The sequence below is a fragment of the Anticarsia gemmatalis genome, chromosome 14, assembly GCF_050436995.1.
Source record: "Anticarsia gemmatalis isolate Benzon Research Colony breed Stoneville strain chromosome 14, ilAntGemm2 primary, whole genome shotgun sequence".
Classification (NCBI taxonomy): Eukaryota; Metazoa; Arthropoda; class Insecta; order Lepidoptera; family Erebidae; genus Anticarsia; species Anticarsia gemmatalis.
In genome coordinates, this window is record NC_134758.1 from 4,883,902 (window position 1) to 4,901,604 (window position 17,703).

Below are 17,703 nucleotides of genomic sequence, written 5' to 3' on the forward strand. Positions count from 1 at the left end.
GAGACTGTTCCATACGGTCTGTGGGAAAGTTTACGCGTTCCACTGTTTACAATAGTTTGTTTCGGAAGTGAGAAATTTTCTCATGGTAGATTTGGAAATAATGTTATTTTGTAATCTTCTTATGTCCTGAAACTTTTCCTTTCTTTTTTTATTGTTTTGTTTTTAAGATTTATCATTACTAATATAAATTTTGTTATGTTTTAAATGTTGTTACTGCATCGTCATATTGTGTTTTTCAGCGTTGATGGTTGCTGCAGCAGCTGATCGGTAGCTCGACTTTTTACAGTCAGTTTTATCGAATAGCGAAAGTTTGACATTTAAAATATACTACAAAAATAGTTCCTATCGCACTCTAGATTATTGAGAAACAGATTTTTATACCTCGATAGTAAGCCGGTTGTCGACAGTGGTCGATTCGATAGTGGTAGAGATTCACTCTACACTATTTTTGTTAAAGAACGTACGTATAAAGTAAATATCGTAAATAGTTTTCATTATTTACCTTTTCTTCTGTCCTCCGGACAGCATATCAGTCCTTGTATGCTGGTGTTCTAACAGTCCCATTTCTTGAAGAATTTCTTCTGAGGGTGCTTTTGATCCTTTAGGTGCCTTAAGCCTGGAGGCCACGTCCATGGCCTCTCGTACAGTGAGCAGTGGCTGGAGCAGGTCTTCTTGAGTGATGTAACAGGACGACTTCTGGAAATGCTGCTCGTCTCTTGGCTGCCCATTTACAAGAAGTTCTCCTGTCACTCCTGCAGACCTGGGTAGAAAAGAAAGGATTGAGAATATGGAATTAAAATTTAAAAAAGCAGTTTATATAATGTATTTAAAAGAGATTTTAATGTATCTAATTTTTGCCCAAAATCTCGTAGATTTGGTACAAGCTTTTCGTGTAAGTTAGATTGAATGAGTGGATGACACGAATATTGATTCCACATGAATTACAGACTTACGAGATAAAGGTGTAAGGATATGACAGCGGACCAGTTCTATAAAATCTCCAGTACGACAGTAAGTAAGTACCTATCCAACAAAGACAAATAACACCTACTCTCTCCACACACTTAACAACAAACAATTACCACATTTATAAATAGCACTAGACGTCGCATATTCACGTATTTTGACTGTATAATCGTGGGAACGGAGGTCAAACTACAATATACACACTACATTACGTGATCGCACTCAGTATTCCACACAGGTACTACTCTCACAAACAGTAACGTTAGATAACAAAGTAAAACAACAGTAAACACAAGATGAATGTTTTACAAACAAGGACCGTTATATAAAACGTACTGCCATTCCGCAGATTCCCATTGCAGTCTGTTGACATAATCTTATACGATGAACTTCGCTGTTATAGAAGTCTTCGATAGTTATTTATTGGTGACCCTTACATACCTATTTAAATACCTATTAGAATAAATGACATTTATTTGTACCTTCCTCGAATTTATATACTACCGTGCTCTAAAATAGACAATTTATGGCAAAATATCGCTGTGTTTTGTTAGGCTTCATAAATTCCTTGCATAAAAGAATAGTTAAGAATACTGTTAATTAAGCAGAATTAACTTTCAAGAAAAAGAATTACTTTACTTTTTTATTATAAAGACAATTTTTCTACCTAACAGGTTTATTGGTTCAACACAAATAAAGAACCTTTCTCCATCATCATTTAAGAGTTCTAACCAAAGATGGTCATCACTGACCACTTATGGAAAGTAGAATATTGTACGTGTATTTTTGTCGCCAATGTGTGTCATTATCATCAAAATCTCATTACAATTTGCTGGACACTGACCTTTGGAAATGACAGTGAGGCTGTGAGTTTAATTTCCACTCAGAATTTCCTAAGGACTAGCAAAGAAAGTATGGTTTTGTACATTACATTTAACGCCTGTTTTATTCAGAATTATATAAATGATTTGTTCTCGATTAACTTAAATTGCATGCTCCTAAGAAATGCTTCTCAAACTAAATTCGCTAAGAAATTAACGTTGCTGATTGATAGCTAATTAAATAATAAATAGCTAGCTTAAGCTGCACTGACGCAAGTTAAACGGAAATAAAAATTCAAAACAAATCCGTTTTCAATAAAAATGGACGAATAAGGGAAATAAAACCTAGACGACATAAACCTGCACACACTTGGCAATTTTAATTCGACGCATTGAGCAAAAGTAATAAGCCGCTCCCATATTAGGTGCAAAAGTTTTCTAACAGTACATACTACTACATACATACAACATAGTCTCAAGAACATAACATAGGTGCTCTAATAACAAGTACACAACACATGGTTTATTTTTTCAGATAGCTGTAAAAGGGTTAAATAAACTTATAAACATACAATAATCTTCAGCGTTTGAACAGCAAGTAGTTAGTAATGCTAGTTCTAGCCTAGCTATCTTATAATGATATTATTAGAAAGTACACAAACCTGTATCCAGATAGCGCGTTGAGTAGCGAGCTCTTGCCGGCGCCGGAGGGTCCCATGATTGCAACCAGTTGTCCCGATGTGAACCTGCCGTTGACGCCTTTTACAACCACTTTGCGAGGACCTGGAATAAAGAAACGGGTTTTGAAGCGATTGCAAGTCTAATAGAATCTCGGGATTTTTTATAGTTGTGTTAAATGTGCCTATTATCTTGCTGGGCCTATAAGAAGACTCTTGACTTTTTGTTTTGCTAACAATTCTTCGAAGAATTCCTCGATCAGTTTAATATTTATCATAAAAATACTGAAAGCTGCTCCTATTTGTATTGAATCTGTAGCGTATTCGCCGCTTAACGACTTCACCGATTGAAAACTGCTTTGTAAAATCTAGGCTTTTGTTTTTTAGAAAACAATCCCCGCAAGGAAAGCTGGCTCTTTTAAAAAGCTGCTGTTCTTTTAGAATGTGCTGTTATAAAAAATTAGAAACCCTAGAATATTAGTCGAGCAGTTGCAGTCTTGTCACAATGTGAATTTCAACTCATTTGTGGTGAGTGTGCCGACTGAGCATCTGTCGACCTTCATGAAGGAGGAATTTTGGCCGAGAGGTGTTGTGTTCCGGCGGTACAGAGGACGGCTACCCGACACCACGCGTCAGGCGACACCTGGATCACGTGTCACTTAGAATAAGTTATATGTATTTTGTATGTATTAGTCTATTTATAAGTTGTATTTTGTTTATTGTATTACTATGGGCCTCAGTTGCCGGAAATAAAGGAATAAATAAAAAAATAAAAAAATAAAATAAAATTAAACACATATACTCAGTAGGTAAGTACTCCATGCTAAAGGATTCATTGACCCGTCTGCATCTTAGCGACTGACGTCATAGCTGTACCGCACAATTTACTCAAGTAAGTACACAATGACAAGTGCATTACGTGGGTTAAGAATAAGCACGAATAAACCCTTCGCTTTTGATTATCACGGATCTTTGATTATGACGCAATTCCTATTTAAAAAACACCTACCTATTTATGTTTTCCTAGTACCTTTTGCAAAGTCACAATGAATTCTAAAGGTCCATAAGATATAAATAATGGATAAATAATTATCACACATCACAGCTTTTTTATATCGTCTAATAATAACGAATTTCTAACTATGTTATAGACTATGGTAAAAAATAATAAATTGTAGATTCCAAGATAATCAACGTCTAAAAAATAGAAGTCAGATTGAGTCATGTATTTATTGTTATTAGTTCACAACAAATATTTAAGACTTCACTAAACAACTTCAGACCACTTGCGACCATATTTGCTGCAATTACTTTAAAATGCGACGAAACGTTAAGCAATTTAAGAAAAGATACATGTTCGCGTTAATTCCTATATAATAATTAGAAAATGAACACGCAACGCGAACGTACATTCATATATACATACATAAAAAACGCCTTTTTCCCGGTAGGCATAGACCAAAGAACGTCAAAATCAACATCAAAGCACATTCGTTTGAACTATAAAATAAAATGGAAATGTATCCACATCAGCATAATAGATAAACAAAACATTCAATAATGGAAAATGTGAATGGAAAACCACTGCGCGGATATGGAAAGGCTTCGACCAAGAAACAGTTACATGACCTGACGCATACGACTAGGGCTGTTTAACACTTAATGCAGTTTTACTTGACAATAATTAAAATACATCGGATTTTTCAAATTTCGAGTAACGAATAAAAATTTGTGAATAGCTATACACATAGACACAGTTATTAACCCATAAGGTAAGCTCGAAATGGTAACTTTGTGTTTCTACTGTTTATTTGACCGGTAGATAGGTATCTAATTTTAAATTTATTTTATACTAGCTGACCCGCGCAACTTCGCTTGCGTCACATAAGAGAGAATGGGTCAGAATTTTCCATGTTTTTGTAACACTTTTTACTGTTACCTACTCTGCTCCTATTGGTCGTAGCGTGATGATATAAAATATGCTTTTTTTTTCACGAAAAATATTCTCAAAATTATTCATATCTCTTAGTGTAACGAAGTCGCGCTAAGGCATATCCGCCATTAAAACAGTTGCCATGGCAACGGAATTTTTTTAATTCAATGTCATTGTTATATTGATTTTTCGCGACTTCGTTGAATTTTCTGAATTTTCCCGGGAAATGCGTCATTTTCCCGGGGTAAAAAGTAGCCTATGTCCTTTCTCGGCTATCAAAATATCTCCATACCAAATTTCATGCAAATTGGTTCAGTAGTTTAGACGTGATTGAGTAGCAGACAGACAGACAGACAGACAGACAGACAGACAGACAGACAGACAGACAGACAGACAGACAGACAGACAGACAGACAGACAGACAGACAGACAGACAGACAGACAGAGTTACTTTCGCATTTATAATATTAGTATGGATGATAAAAACTATTTATTGTAATGCAAACTTATGCTATGAAATTGGCGTATATAAGTTTATTGTGCGTTGATGGGAACATACATATACATTTAATTACTGGAACACTTAAACAAATTACATTACTGAAAGCGTCATTTACAGCGAATACATGCTAACTTAATAAGCTCTATCTAGTCATACCCAGATTTGACTTGCAGATAAAAAACACAAGCTTGTTTGCAAATAGACAAGCGCATACAAATAGGCCTGCTAATTACAGAGTCTTGGCAGCCCTACCGGTTACGGAGTGCATTACCTCCTTGCACTTGAACGCTTGCATGGTCATATAATGCGAGTACATTGTGCCAACAAACACGTTTACTTTTCTTACTTTTGTTAATTAAAATACTTGTAAAAGGACTTTACGAGTATAAGAAAGGATTTGAGAAAGTTTTTATTGGTGTATTACTTTGCAATATTTACAACGCCACTGATATTTTGCAAAGGAGTATATTTTGTACGATTTACTAAATAATTGATTTGATTTTTGTGTCTATAATAAGCGGCACTATATACATTCTTGAACAAGAAGGATAATTATAGCAGAAATTATTTTAAAAACTTGAATTCCAGGCTAAATATTTTATTCTCTTACTTATTATGTAGCTACTTAATACATAATTATGCATAATCGTAATATGTATAAAAGTCTTTTTATAGTAATATCTTCTTCCTTATATAAGTGATTGAATGGCTATGCAAAAGTATGCAAATATAAAGCCTTATTGAGTCAGTTCTTTGACTCATTGCATTCAACTCGAGAATGGTATAGCGGGTGGCCGATGTACTAGCATTGTTTCACTAGCCCTTATGTTATAATGTGATGCACTCAAGTATAATAGTGCAGTCATAAGGTAGACATCCATCAAGAATGCATTGAATGGCTAATGATCATTCTGATTGAAAGTATGTCTCTACATTTTTTATGAATGTTTAAGAAATGTAGTTTTCGTTGGGTTTTGTTTTTCTTACTTCATTTATTTTTGTGGTGCTTGAAGCTACAGGTCGATAGACGATGGGTCGGTTAAAGAACTTTAGCACAGCTAATTAGTAGATCGGTGGCCGCATAGCATCCCTATCCGATTAATGAAACATTTAATTTATTAGGTTAAGATTTATTTATCCCAATATTGGCTACTATTCCGCTTCAAAATTAATCCATTTTTCACGTGCTTAATCATGCTAAACCCTTCATAATTTAAAATAATCGGTACAATCTGAATTAAAAGCCAATAAAACCCTGTAGATTATTCGGTAAACCTCAATATTATCGACCGCTATTAATAATATGATTGAGATTAAACACCAACGATTAGTCGAACTGTAAGTTATTGTCGCTTAATTTTACAACCTTTAAACTCTAAGTTAATATATTATGTAACTTGAAGGTCAACGTTAAGAAAATCTAAGAGTCTTTCAAGGATTAGGATAAGATTCGTAATATGGCGGAGATCTTACTTCAATCAGTGAAGATTGGATTCGTTCACGCGTATTTGTATTCACCGTCAGTAAATATATCCAATTTATGTTCTCATAGGATCTTCCTTATACCTACTTAATAGTAAAATACAGTGTCTATATAATTAAATTGGTTTTCCAAGAAGTTAGTAAAGACGTCATTTTATCAAGTACCTACCTAAGTTTTTTCAGTCTTGTAATAAGCAGTATTGTCATTTATCAAAGGAGTTACTAAACACACACGACATAAAGTCTTATCACCAATCAATTTTATTTTATAAATCCTCAACAGACTCTTACTTGCACCTTTTGTATACATGGAATAAGGATATTTGATACTTTATCCTGAATGTAAGTGTTATCTCAAAAAACGTCGCGCCCCCCATGACTTGAATTATTCGGGTCGAGTTTCAAACTTTCAAGTGTATCTTTTTTAAGTATTATGTTGTCTTTGCTCTTAAAAAATCATATTAATACCTCGTAATATAACGTGTTTGTAATCTTACTTTAACAATCTGAAGTAAGATGACAAGATAATCGATGCGACAAAATTTTATGAATCTTGATTTTTTTGGGTTTTCTTTAATAAGGTGAATTTGTGCAGTCTTTTAATTTAACTCCAGGATTTACGAAAACGTTTTCATTGATCAGAACGCTTGATACTTGTTTATTCTCATTTATATTGGTTTAAACTCATACGTGAATACTCAAAGGCAATACCACAATGTAGTAGCTAAAAGAGGTACGATGTCCAGAAAGACTACCCCCTTTATGTACTTTATCACAACTTAATGAATTTTAATTCTATAGTAGTTGCCAATCATCACATTTCCACGCAAAAACACGATAATCGTGTGAGTGATTCTTATTAATCTGAAATTAGTGACACTTAAAGTAGCAATTTAACAAAAAAAACACCCCTAACTATTACTTGTAATATCGAAATTATCGTTGCTTTTCGAAAAAAAATGGAAAAATGCATTGTTATAAGTTCACGCTGTTTAATCGATTAGTCTTAATTGTTAGTAATTACTATAAATAGCATTAACCATAAAAAGTAGGTTATTAAAAAATAAATGAAGAAATTCTTAAAAAAGCAAATTATAAGAAAAAGTAAACATGTTTAATAACCCTAGACACGCCAATCAACAACCTCAATGCGAACTTTAATGGCAAATGGCAGCCTTATTCACAGAATAAAAAAAACATTTTTTTAGTCTTAGTTAAAAGTAAGGTTTTTTGTGGATCGTTATATTATAGTAACAGTAGCGAGATCCCTTTCCTACATTTAAAATTACTTTCAAAAAACATTCTTGGGGAATGTGCACGAGGCAATGCTCATATATAGTCTATATATTATTATACTCTAGATAGCTACTCGTTTGTCTATTGTCAATACTAGTAGAGTGTATAATCCTTAACATGTCGGGGTAATTTTCTCTGCGACAATATACTACGGTGTGTATAAAGTTCATAAATGTTTAGTCTCGTGTACTAGGCATTCCCAAATTGCAGTACGCATTACGTCAATGGCCTGAAATGATAAACTCGCGGAGTGCCAAGAGTGTTGCCAAAAATAGAATTCTCACAATTTCACCCGTAAACGTACAATGTAATACGTAGTGTTTGCCAAATATTTTACAAAACAGTTTAAAATAAATACATTTTAGTAACATTTAGTTACTTTTTACTGCATCCATATGAGAGCATGTTCGATTATATTTTTCTTTTGTTTATTTGGATGTAATTATAAAGCATTTAGGGTTTATATTGTATCGTGTATCATAAAATTATGTTATAATAAATAGGTAACTGTTTTTCGTCTTTGCACCGACTAAAACCGTCCCTAAATTCTTAAACCGACAATTTTGCTCTTTTACTGGCATAATACCATTGTTTTGAAAACGAAAACACCGTTTGTTATTCGTTGGCACGACAAACGGCGCGTGCGCATGATTCATACGGTCACGGTCTCTTCGGCAGGTAACGGCCACGGGAACATTGCTAGCGATTATATCAGATAATAGCTAAAATTGTACACTATTAGCTATTAATTTTAATTACTAATTGGACTAAAATTGTACACTATTACAAATTAAGTTTAATTAAAAATTAGAACTTACATTAGTGCCTTTACTTAGGATAGGCTAGTCCGTGCTTAATATTAAATGTGGATCTAACTCCTGTCTGTATCAGTTACGATGTTAAACTGCTAATACAATTTCGATGCAAATTACTACGAAAGCTTGTATCTCGCGAAAAGGCGTGGGCTCCAATATAAATAGAATATTTATAGAATATTTGGTAGAGGCTTATCAATAGTACAGTACAGAGGTCCTTTAATAAAGGGTGATCACGATGACGTCACAAGGTCCAAGCTAGCACGTAAGGAAAAAAAACTGGACTGACCTACTTGAAGTTTCTTTTTTCTTTGTGTCTATGTGCCATACTCGTAAGTACGTCATTTAACACGAGTTGTTTTTTATACGATACATTTTTATGTTTATTATCAATATACTTATAATGCGCCGATGACTGACACAACAGTACAAAGTTCGTGTTATGAGTAGGACGCAAAACCAATGCGGTGTGCTTTGTTATATAGTCCAACGACTTACCTCCGGTTTCTGAGGTACATTTAGCGGTAGTTTATCTATTCAATAGCGTTAAAACTCATATAAAAACGCTATTGAATAGGTTAACTACCGCTAAATGTAAGTATTAAAAAATCGGGAGTTAGTAAAGACATGCGATAGGCGGAAGTATACAAAATTCAGACTTTGGAACATCAGTGACTAGAAATTATATGCAGCTGAGAGTAGTCTGTTTTATACAGCTACTTCATGGTAAAAATACACAGTATTTTTAATTGTAGTCTAGGTAAATTGTGCGTGCTAAGGTTCTGTTAAAAGTTGTCGGGCTATATCACTTGATGAGTGGCTTATTGTTTACATGTCCGATCATTTAATTGTAACGCAACAAAGAATTTTCCTCGTATAATCGATGTTTATTTTTATGCTGTTATAATAATTTATGTTATTATAATTTAATTAATTATGTGCGTTTTTTATGTAATGCATTTCCTGTTTAATGGTATTCAACTTTCACAATGTAGTTATTTAAATAAAAAATAATTTAAACAATGGAATCAAAACTATTTTTTTTTTATTAGGAAGTATTGCGTCTCTACGGTCTAAATTTGTTTTTTTTTGTCATCAGGTCAATCAGATGATTGTTATTACTAATTCTACGTATACTGTTCCTTCGACTTGCGATCCTATTTATCTCATTGCATTTAATAAGTACCTAATACCTATATTGTTATAGCAAGACATTTTTTTTTTGTATCTCAAGCAAAGAATGTAATAATACTTATTATTCAGCTGTCTTGAAATGTTTACTAAAATGTTAATGCGCTAAAAAAATAACTGTTATTGCAATTTGTTTAATCTTTTGAACTGTCGAAAGACCTAACCTTTTTCTTTACAAATACAGACAGACTGACAGACATGTTATACGATAACAATGCATATAAACAAACATTATATAAATACTATTCTTTTTCTGCAAAAATACAGTAAAATTAATGTCATTAATATTCAAATTAGGTTTTTTGACGTAAATCTGAAGGCAAAATTTCCATAACCAGTTTAATAAAAATTGAAGAGCGGTATGATTCTGGCCATCCGGTCATTGAAACTGAAATTATTTTATTTTATCTTTGAACTCACATAAATATGCTCAACGGTATATCATATAAAGTAGGATTTTTTTCAATTTATGTAACGTTACCAAACTTTTTACTACTGTATGATGAAGTCTGTATGAAGTCGCGAGCGGCCTCTAGTCTTATATTAATTAGAAAAGACTAATAATAGTGCCTGAAGTCTTAAAGTCTGAAGCCAGAATCGAACCCGAGACCTCTTAATCAGCAATCAACACTACCGACCGCACCACAGAGGCAGTCAAAACAACTTTCCTATATTTACTTATTTATTTAAGTTCGCATACTTAACACAATTTCTCAGTAAAGTTGATGAATAAAACTCTAAAAGGAATAAAACCTCATTGTGGCGTGCATTCATCGATATCGATCGTAATAAACATCGTCCTTCGTCGTATGTGCGTAGCATTAAAACAAAATGTTCTTTATATGCTAAATACGTCGTAGGGTTTTCTATAAAAAATATATGATTGAAAGATCAAAGCTATTGTAATGCGACTTCGAGTACTCCGGAAATAATAACAAGCCGTGGGTGGTCTTAGTACTTATTTATGATTATAAAGAATATTATTATTGACTGCAAAATCGAGAAATTGTGCCGTCAGTGAATTTAGGAAAGGATAATATTCAATACTAGCTGACCCGCGCAACTTCGCTTGCGTCACATAAGAGAGAATGGGTCATAATTTTCCCCGTTTTTGTAACATTTTTCGTTGCTACTCCGCTCCTAACGGCCGTATGTTATGTATGTTATATAGCCTAAAGCCTTCCTCGATAAATGGTCTATCTAACACTGAGAGAATTTTTCAAATCGGACCAGTAGTTCCTAAGATTAGCGCGTTCAAACAAACAAACTAACAAACAAACTCTTCAGCTTTATAATATTAGTATAGATAATATTTTGAAGTTATGCTAACATTGTGTTTTCAGGTACAACTTAGGAACGCCATTAAAAACGATATTATTATTTTTATTTGTGTTAAAATAATTGTTTTATCACAAATGAATTTCAGTGAAAAATATTTTTTGTGAAAAACAACAATATTACGCATGTTGCTAAATATTTTATTTGGAAATAAATTATGTTCTGCGTAATCAGTTATACGCAATACCATGAGATTGTTTTGAACACACGTAAAGATTAGTACATTTGGCCCTGCAGATTAGATATAGGAAAAAACAATCAAAACGCACAATTACACGACATAAACAAACATGTTTACGAAAAATTTTCATGATATTTCAGTAAATATATGAACAAGCAATTGTTTTGGAGATAAATTATAAAGTTATCTATAAAAAATAATTGGCGATCATTGTTTACCAAAGTACCTACCTATCTGTAGTTTCAGTAGTTTGGCATTTCCTTCTTATTTGATTAGTTTCTGTACAGTCAACTTGGGTAACTTTGAATCATTTGGGTAACACTGAACGTGGGAATTTGAACTAGTTTCGTAAAAAATAATCGAAACTAGTTCAAATTCCCACTTTCAATGTTACCTAAATGATTAAAAGTTACCCAAGTTGACTGTATTTTAAATACACGTGCAGTTAACAATTCAAGGGTAATTAGATACAATATTATCTAATTAAAAATGAATTAATACATTAAGTACACAAGGGATTAGACACTTGGTCTGGGTCACCTTTTCTGCATACGAATTGTGTATCTTAGTTAGCAACTAGATAATATACGTAAAGAGAGTCAACATGCAGAACAGTGCTACTTTGTTAGCACCCTAACGAATGTTTTAGAATTAATTGGTTAGTAAAAAATTCAATCTAACGCTACACAAAAATCGCGCTAATATTTCGGTAAACTTCTAATCAAAGTTTTTTATTAATTGATTATTAACAGTGTGTGATGTTGAAAAAAGTAATTTAAATTAAACGTTAATTACGTCTGTACTGTTTGCTCTACTTGAGTTTGAAACAAGTGGCTTAAGTTAAACAAAACCTCCTTGTTTAAGCTTAAAAAAGTACCAAATAACTACATTATTTAATATTCAAAATAATAATTTCCATCATATTAAGAAGCATAATCATTTATGAGATTTATATAATACATTCAAGAGTAGGTTTACGTTGAATCAATGATCAATCATAGTGCATTTTCCTTCGACTCGTAAAATCCCTGATCCTATTTCTATAGCTCTTTATCAAGTAGGTAAGCTTTAAATGTCATATACAATGTGCAAGCCATTAAGAAACGTCACAGAGCGATTTATTAAATTATAATTAGATTTTATCACGCAAGTACTCAAATCAGTCAGATATTAATAACATTAAATGTACTTGATTAAAATAAGTAGGTAAGGTTCTTTGAACAAGCTTCGTACAGGATCTGCAAAATAATATATGCTTTTCTTAGAGGCAGGTTTTCATAGACACATCTCTCTACATAGGAAAGCAGCAAGGTGTAAATAAAGCATGTAATTTTTTTTGGCATAAATTGCTGTATGCTTTTCTTCGTTTTTGTTTGCATCACTTCAAGGCAATCACTCGGCTACTTAATAATAAATTAGCTAAATAAAGTGACAGTAAATGTATGAAAGTTTTAGTCAAAATTTCGTTATTGATGATAAAACAGGGCCTTATAGTCAAAGTTCGTAATAAAGAACATTCATTTTCATTTCTAATCAACAGTTAGTTGACAAACAAGGCTAAGGATACACCAATGCCGAACAGATAACCTATATAAGACATGTCACAATACTAGTTAGTTTATCATAAGTATTTACTGCAATCGTTCAATAAATCAAATGAAACATGATCGATATCTATCTATGACAGGTAGTATATTGTAAGCGAATAGTTGGAGTTACAAACTAAATTGATTCATCAAGTAATATTGTGTGATTTGCGGTTAAGACGTTTATATGTAAAATAGTGATCAGTAGTGCGAGTACAGTCTGTACTATTGAGTATCGAGAGCTTGACATTTAAAATGTACTGCCAAAATAGTTCTTACGACAACCGTTAGAGGCACTAAATGGATTTTCATACACAATTTCTCGATAGATGATTGTCGGTAGTCGATACTGGTAGATAATCGAGCTACAGTAGTGCGAGTACAGTTGATACCAATAGTGTTGAACATTTGAAAAAATTGTATTCGCATTGAATGTCCTTCCCACAGACCTTCAGTATATCATCGATCACAATGACTAGATATAAAATGCAATCGATAAAAATACTCATCATTACAAAAATACCCTATTAACCTAATTACCAACATGTAATAAATTTCTAAGTAATTAAAATATACGATAAAAAATCGTGTCGATAACCAAAGGAAGTATATCCGGTAGATATATTTTTTATTCTACGATCTGTGATTCATCGACAATCAACGACAATCGACAAACACCAATATGTATAAAACTTTTCCGTTACCGAGGAACTGACTGATAGACAATGTACAGCCGAAACAACTGGGCATAGAAAGCTGAAATTTGGTATGAAGATTCCTTAGGAAGTGTAGAGGAGCACCACGAGAGGATCACCCTAAAAGGTAGTAAAATCTCACGCGGGTAAAGCCGGAAAGCCAGTTGACTGTTAAAATTATACATATATGCGTATCCATTGATATTTATCAGGTCTTTGTTAGTGAGTAGGTGTATATCCCCTGTGTGCATCCCACACTATTTTTACAAAGTTCGATGGACCAGTATACAGGGTGTCCAATAAATCAAATGTGCCAGGACATGGAAGCTCTCAATATTTTTTTTAAATAAGTCCACAACCCGCACTTGGTCAGCGTGGTGGACTCGAGGCCTAACCCCTCCCCTCGTTTGGGAGGAGACCTTTGCCCTGCAGTGGGACAGCAATGGGTTTAAAAAAAAAAAAAACATTTTTATAAAATATGTAAAAAAACACTTAATTTTCCAAGTACTAGGCATAAGCAATCAATTTGAATTCAAAAGGAAAGTGGGATTTTCATTCAGTTTTATTGCGTTATATAATTACACATGTATTCCGCATATTGGAAAAGGCCCAGAACAGTCACAAATAGTTCCTCTTACAAACATCACACGCAATACATATTAAACAGCTGTTGAGGTGTTAATGATAGGTAACATCGGAATCACACGGTGATTCAGATGTACCAGTTTCATATCGATTTGCCGATGTCATTGTGACGTCATATGGAACAAATAGGACGATTGCGGAACGCGGGCGGGTGAAAGGGAGGGAGTATCATCGGCAAACTTAACGTGAACGTAGGTAAAGCTTTTGCATTTGGATTAGTGTAATAGTTTATAGTTACGTTATTCTGATTCATTTGACTCATCACTGACACATCACTTATAAATTATTTATGAGAGATCAATCGATAGCCTTACCAATAAGTTTATTATTAATTCATGTGCAAGCTGGGTATTGTCATAGATGCATCTGTTTAAATTTTCTTCGAAATAATTGTAAAGACAGAGGTATAGTCTTGATCATTAGAAAATGTTAATTTCTTAATATATGTTGTGAATAATTTCTATGAGAAGCAACCATACTTAGCACTATTCCAGGTTAAAACCAGATACAAAAATATATGTACTCGTATTATGGTTATTTAAAACGAGACTTGATTTGTTAAGTGCAATAAAAAAAATATTCCTACAAAAGAATTCACTTTTAAAAATAACTTTGATACTCACGTGTTATGATAATATATTGTTATTAGCTAAAACAAAAATAACGCCCACGAATTCAAGTTTACTCAATTTAGAATTAATTTAAATATATCCTGTAATAAATATATTTGCATTGCTATTCTTAAGGGCCATTTGCATTTCAAAATATTGGAGTTTAACGCCACCCAGTTCTGATAAAATACTTAAAAACTAATGATTCTTCTAGCTTTTGCCTGCAACTTCAACGGCGTGAAGATCCCGGACGTTAATGCCGTTAAAATCCTTATGTTAATGCCTAGTTAATGGTTATAAGCAGTCAAATTTCATCGTAACAGTCCTGTAGTTTCTCGTGAAAGAGTAACAAACAAGCATTCATCTATGCATACTTATAGAAATTCGCATTTATAAGTATTTTAGTAGGATTAGAAGACTAGTTGAATAAAAAGCTCAATCAGAGTACAATCATGTTGCCTGCCAACAATTCTTCGCAGATTGACAGATAATCCTTCATCTAAGCCTTTCTTTCGATAACTATGTAAACCAAATACCATTCATATAGCCTTCATTTACAAGGAATAAATAAAAAACGTACTGACCCAGTTTCAAATTATCGCCATTAGAGGAGTATTTCAGCAAGAATACACTTCGTTCAAAGTACGAAGGTCTCTTGCATCACAGCAGTAACGAGTAAAACATTACCTTGCTGTTATCAGCCTAACATCGTTACAACAGCCGTATGTTATGACTAATGTATCCTTTAGAATAACGTTAAATCTATACTTAATATTATAAAGCTGAAGAGTTTGTTTGTTTGTTTGATTGTTTGTTTGTTTGAACGCGCTAATCTCAGGAACTACTGGTCCGATTTCAAAAATTCTTTCAGTGTTAGATAGCCCATTTATCGTGGAAGGCTATAGGTTATATGTCATCACGCTACGACCAATAGGAGCAGAGAATCAGTAAAAAATGTTACAAAAATGGGAAAATTTTGACCCATTCTCTCTTATGTGACGCAAGCGAAGTTGCGCGGGTCAGCTAGTATTCAATATATAGAGAATTTGAGACTATATTTAGCTGCACGTTGATTATATTATGCCATATCCAGTTGCGCTCACCGGTCGGTAAACGATCTGTGAGTTAAGCGAATCATGGCACGGTCATTTCAGTTAGATGGGTGACCGCTTCGGTTCACTTCGTTTATATGAAAATTACAAACTTCACCAACAGTTTATTGCGGCTAATGTTTTTATAACCTTTAAATATGAGTTAGTATAAAATAAAAAACATTGTGCATTCGTAATGTGGGAGCTCTGAGCAATCTTATCACAAACTTATTATGCAGTGTCAATTAAACATTGCAGTATATCGGGTCACGGCCCAATTTCTGCTATACTCTTGACCTGATGTTCTATAAACCTTAAACATACTCAGATATCAATCAAAACGATTTTTTTATTTAACCAGCTGTGCCCCCCGAGTTTCAGGAGCGACTCCTATTACATGGGACTCATTATATTGTAAATGGCGAAACGTGGCGTAGGTGTACGAGGGACACTCAGTATGTTTGGAGAAACTTTTAAAAAATCTACGGCGTATATTTTGTTTTCCATCTTTTAAAACGTCTCTTTACTACTAAAAGTTTCATAAATTAATAAAAACCTTTCCCTAATACCTATTAGGCCCCTTCTCCACCTATGCCTTCACCTTCGGCTATAACATGTGTGATAATGATGTATGTATGTAAGTTGATACTTTAAATCATCAAAGCTTAAACCCGCTTACTTGTCTGTCGATGTATAAAAAATCGGTCAAATTACATAATTGCGTTATCGTCTGCCAAATTAACCTACAATGTCAGTGACCTACCCTAATTAAAATCGCAATATCATTGTAGTTTTAAACGGATGTGCTATATTACGATATCGTATGACCTAATTGTTACTGGAATTGTAACAAAATGATTAATAAATGCAGTAATTAAATATACGCCTTTAGCCCAAGAGTGGAGAGTATACATACAAGTGTTATTCGCTAAATTTCTTTTTTTTTATCTGCAATTTTTTTTTGGAGTATCCACGTATTTGTAACTGGTTAATAAAATGGCAAAAAGCTCACTCCTTAATAAAAATAACCTAATCTCTCCAACTGATATAAACTTAGAAAAGGTTCATTTATACACTTCTACCTAGACGTCATGATGTTGTAAAATAAAGTGCGTTTTCGTTCTCCAATTGTTCTGATTCTTTAAGTTTTAGTAAAGAAGCATCCTAGTGCCTAAATCAATATTGTTAAAAATATTGAACTTGACCTCTCATTAATAAAAATGTCAAAATTACCATACAATTTGACATCTTTGTAAGGAAAACAAATCAATTTTGACACACTTTTTCATGGATTACTAGTGGACATGGCTTTTAAATCTAGGCATATATTAAAATCTGTATTATATGGCTTGGAATTTTATTAAATTTTCTTATAGTAAATTACGCATTAAAAACAACCTAATCAGTCATGGAACAAAAAACTAAGACTTAGGTAATTATTAGTACTTAATCAATATTTCTTATCCAAAATATCGTATCCGCATCATCTCCCAAAAATATCGTAGAATTTTATGTTTTTAAAAACGTTGTGTAAATAGTGCTTAATCTCTTAGCCACATATTTACATAAGTAAAATACTTCGTACATAAAACGACTATTAATGCAAAAATTATTAAGTAAATGAGGAAATAATAATTTCTTATACAGGGTGGGGTCTCGAACTCAATGACGACAAATATTTTAAGCTGCAAGTCATCCTTGAGCATTGTCGAACATTTAAAAAATAATTAAAATAAAACATAGAGATAGTTCTATAAAACCGTGTCCAAATTTTTTCTTTATGTACATATTCCCTAGTTAAAATATCAAGTCAGATTTTCATAGTAAGTCTATTAATATGTTGCTTGCACTTGGCCGGTCACGATACCCCCCT

General features: G+C 33.1%; 1 protein-coding gene across 1 annotated transcript in view; it reads right to left on the reverse strand.

Moving 5' to 3' along the window:
- Positions 1 to 17,703, reverse strand: part of LOC142978209 (ATP-binding cassette sub-family G member 1) — a 66,213-nt gene that overhangs the window by 14,584 nt on the left and 33,926 nt on the right. Inside the window, exons 3-4 of the mRNA XM_076122544.1 lie at positions 2,450 to 2,570; positions 503 to 760 (exon numbers count right to left, since the gene is read on the reverse strand). Of these exons, the coding sequence (XP_075978659.1) occupies positions 503 to 760; positions 2,450 to 2,570 (379 nt within the window). The remainder of the gene's footprint in view (positions 1 to 502; positions 761 to 2,449; positions 2,571 to 17,703) is intronic.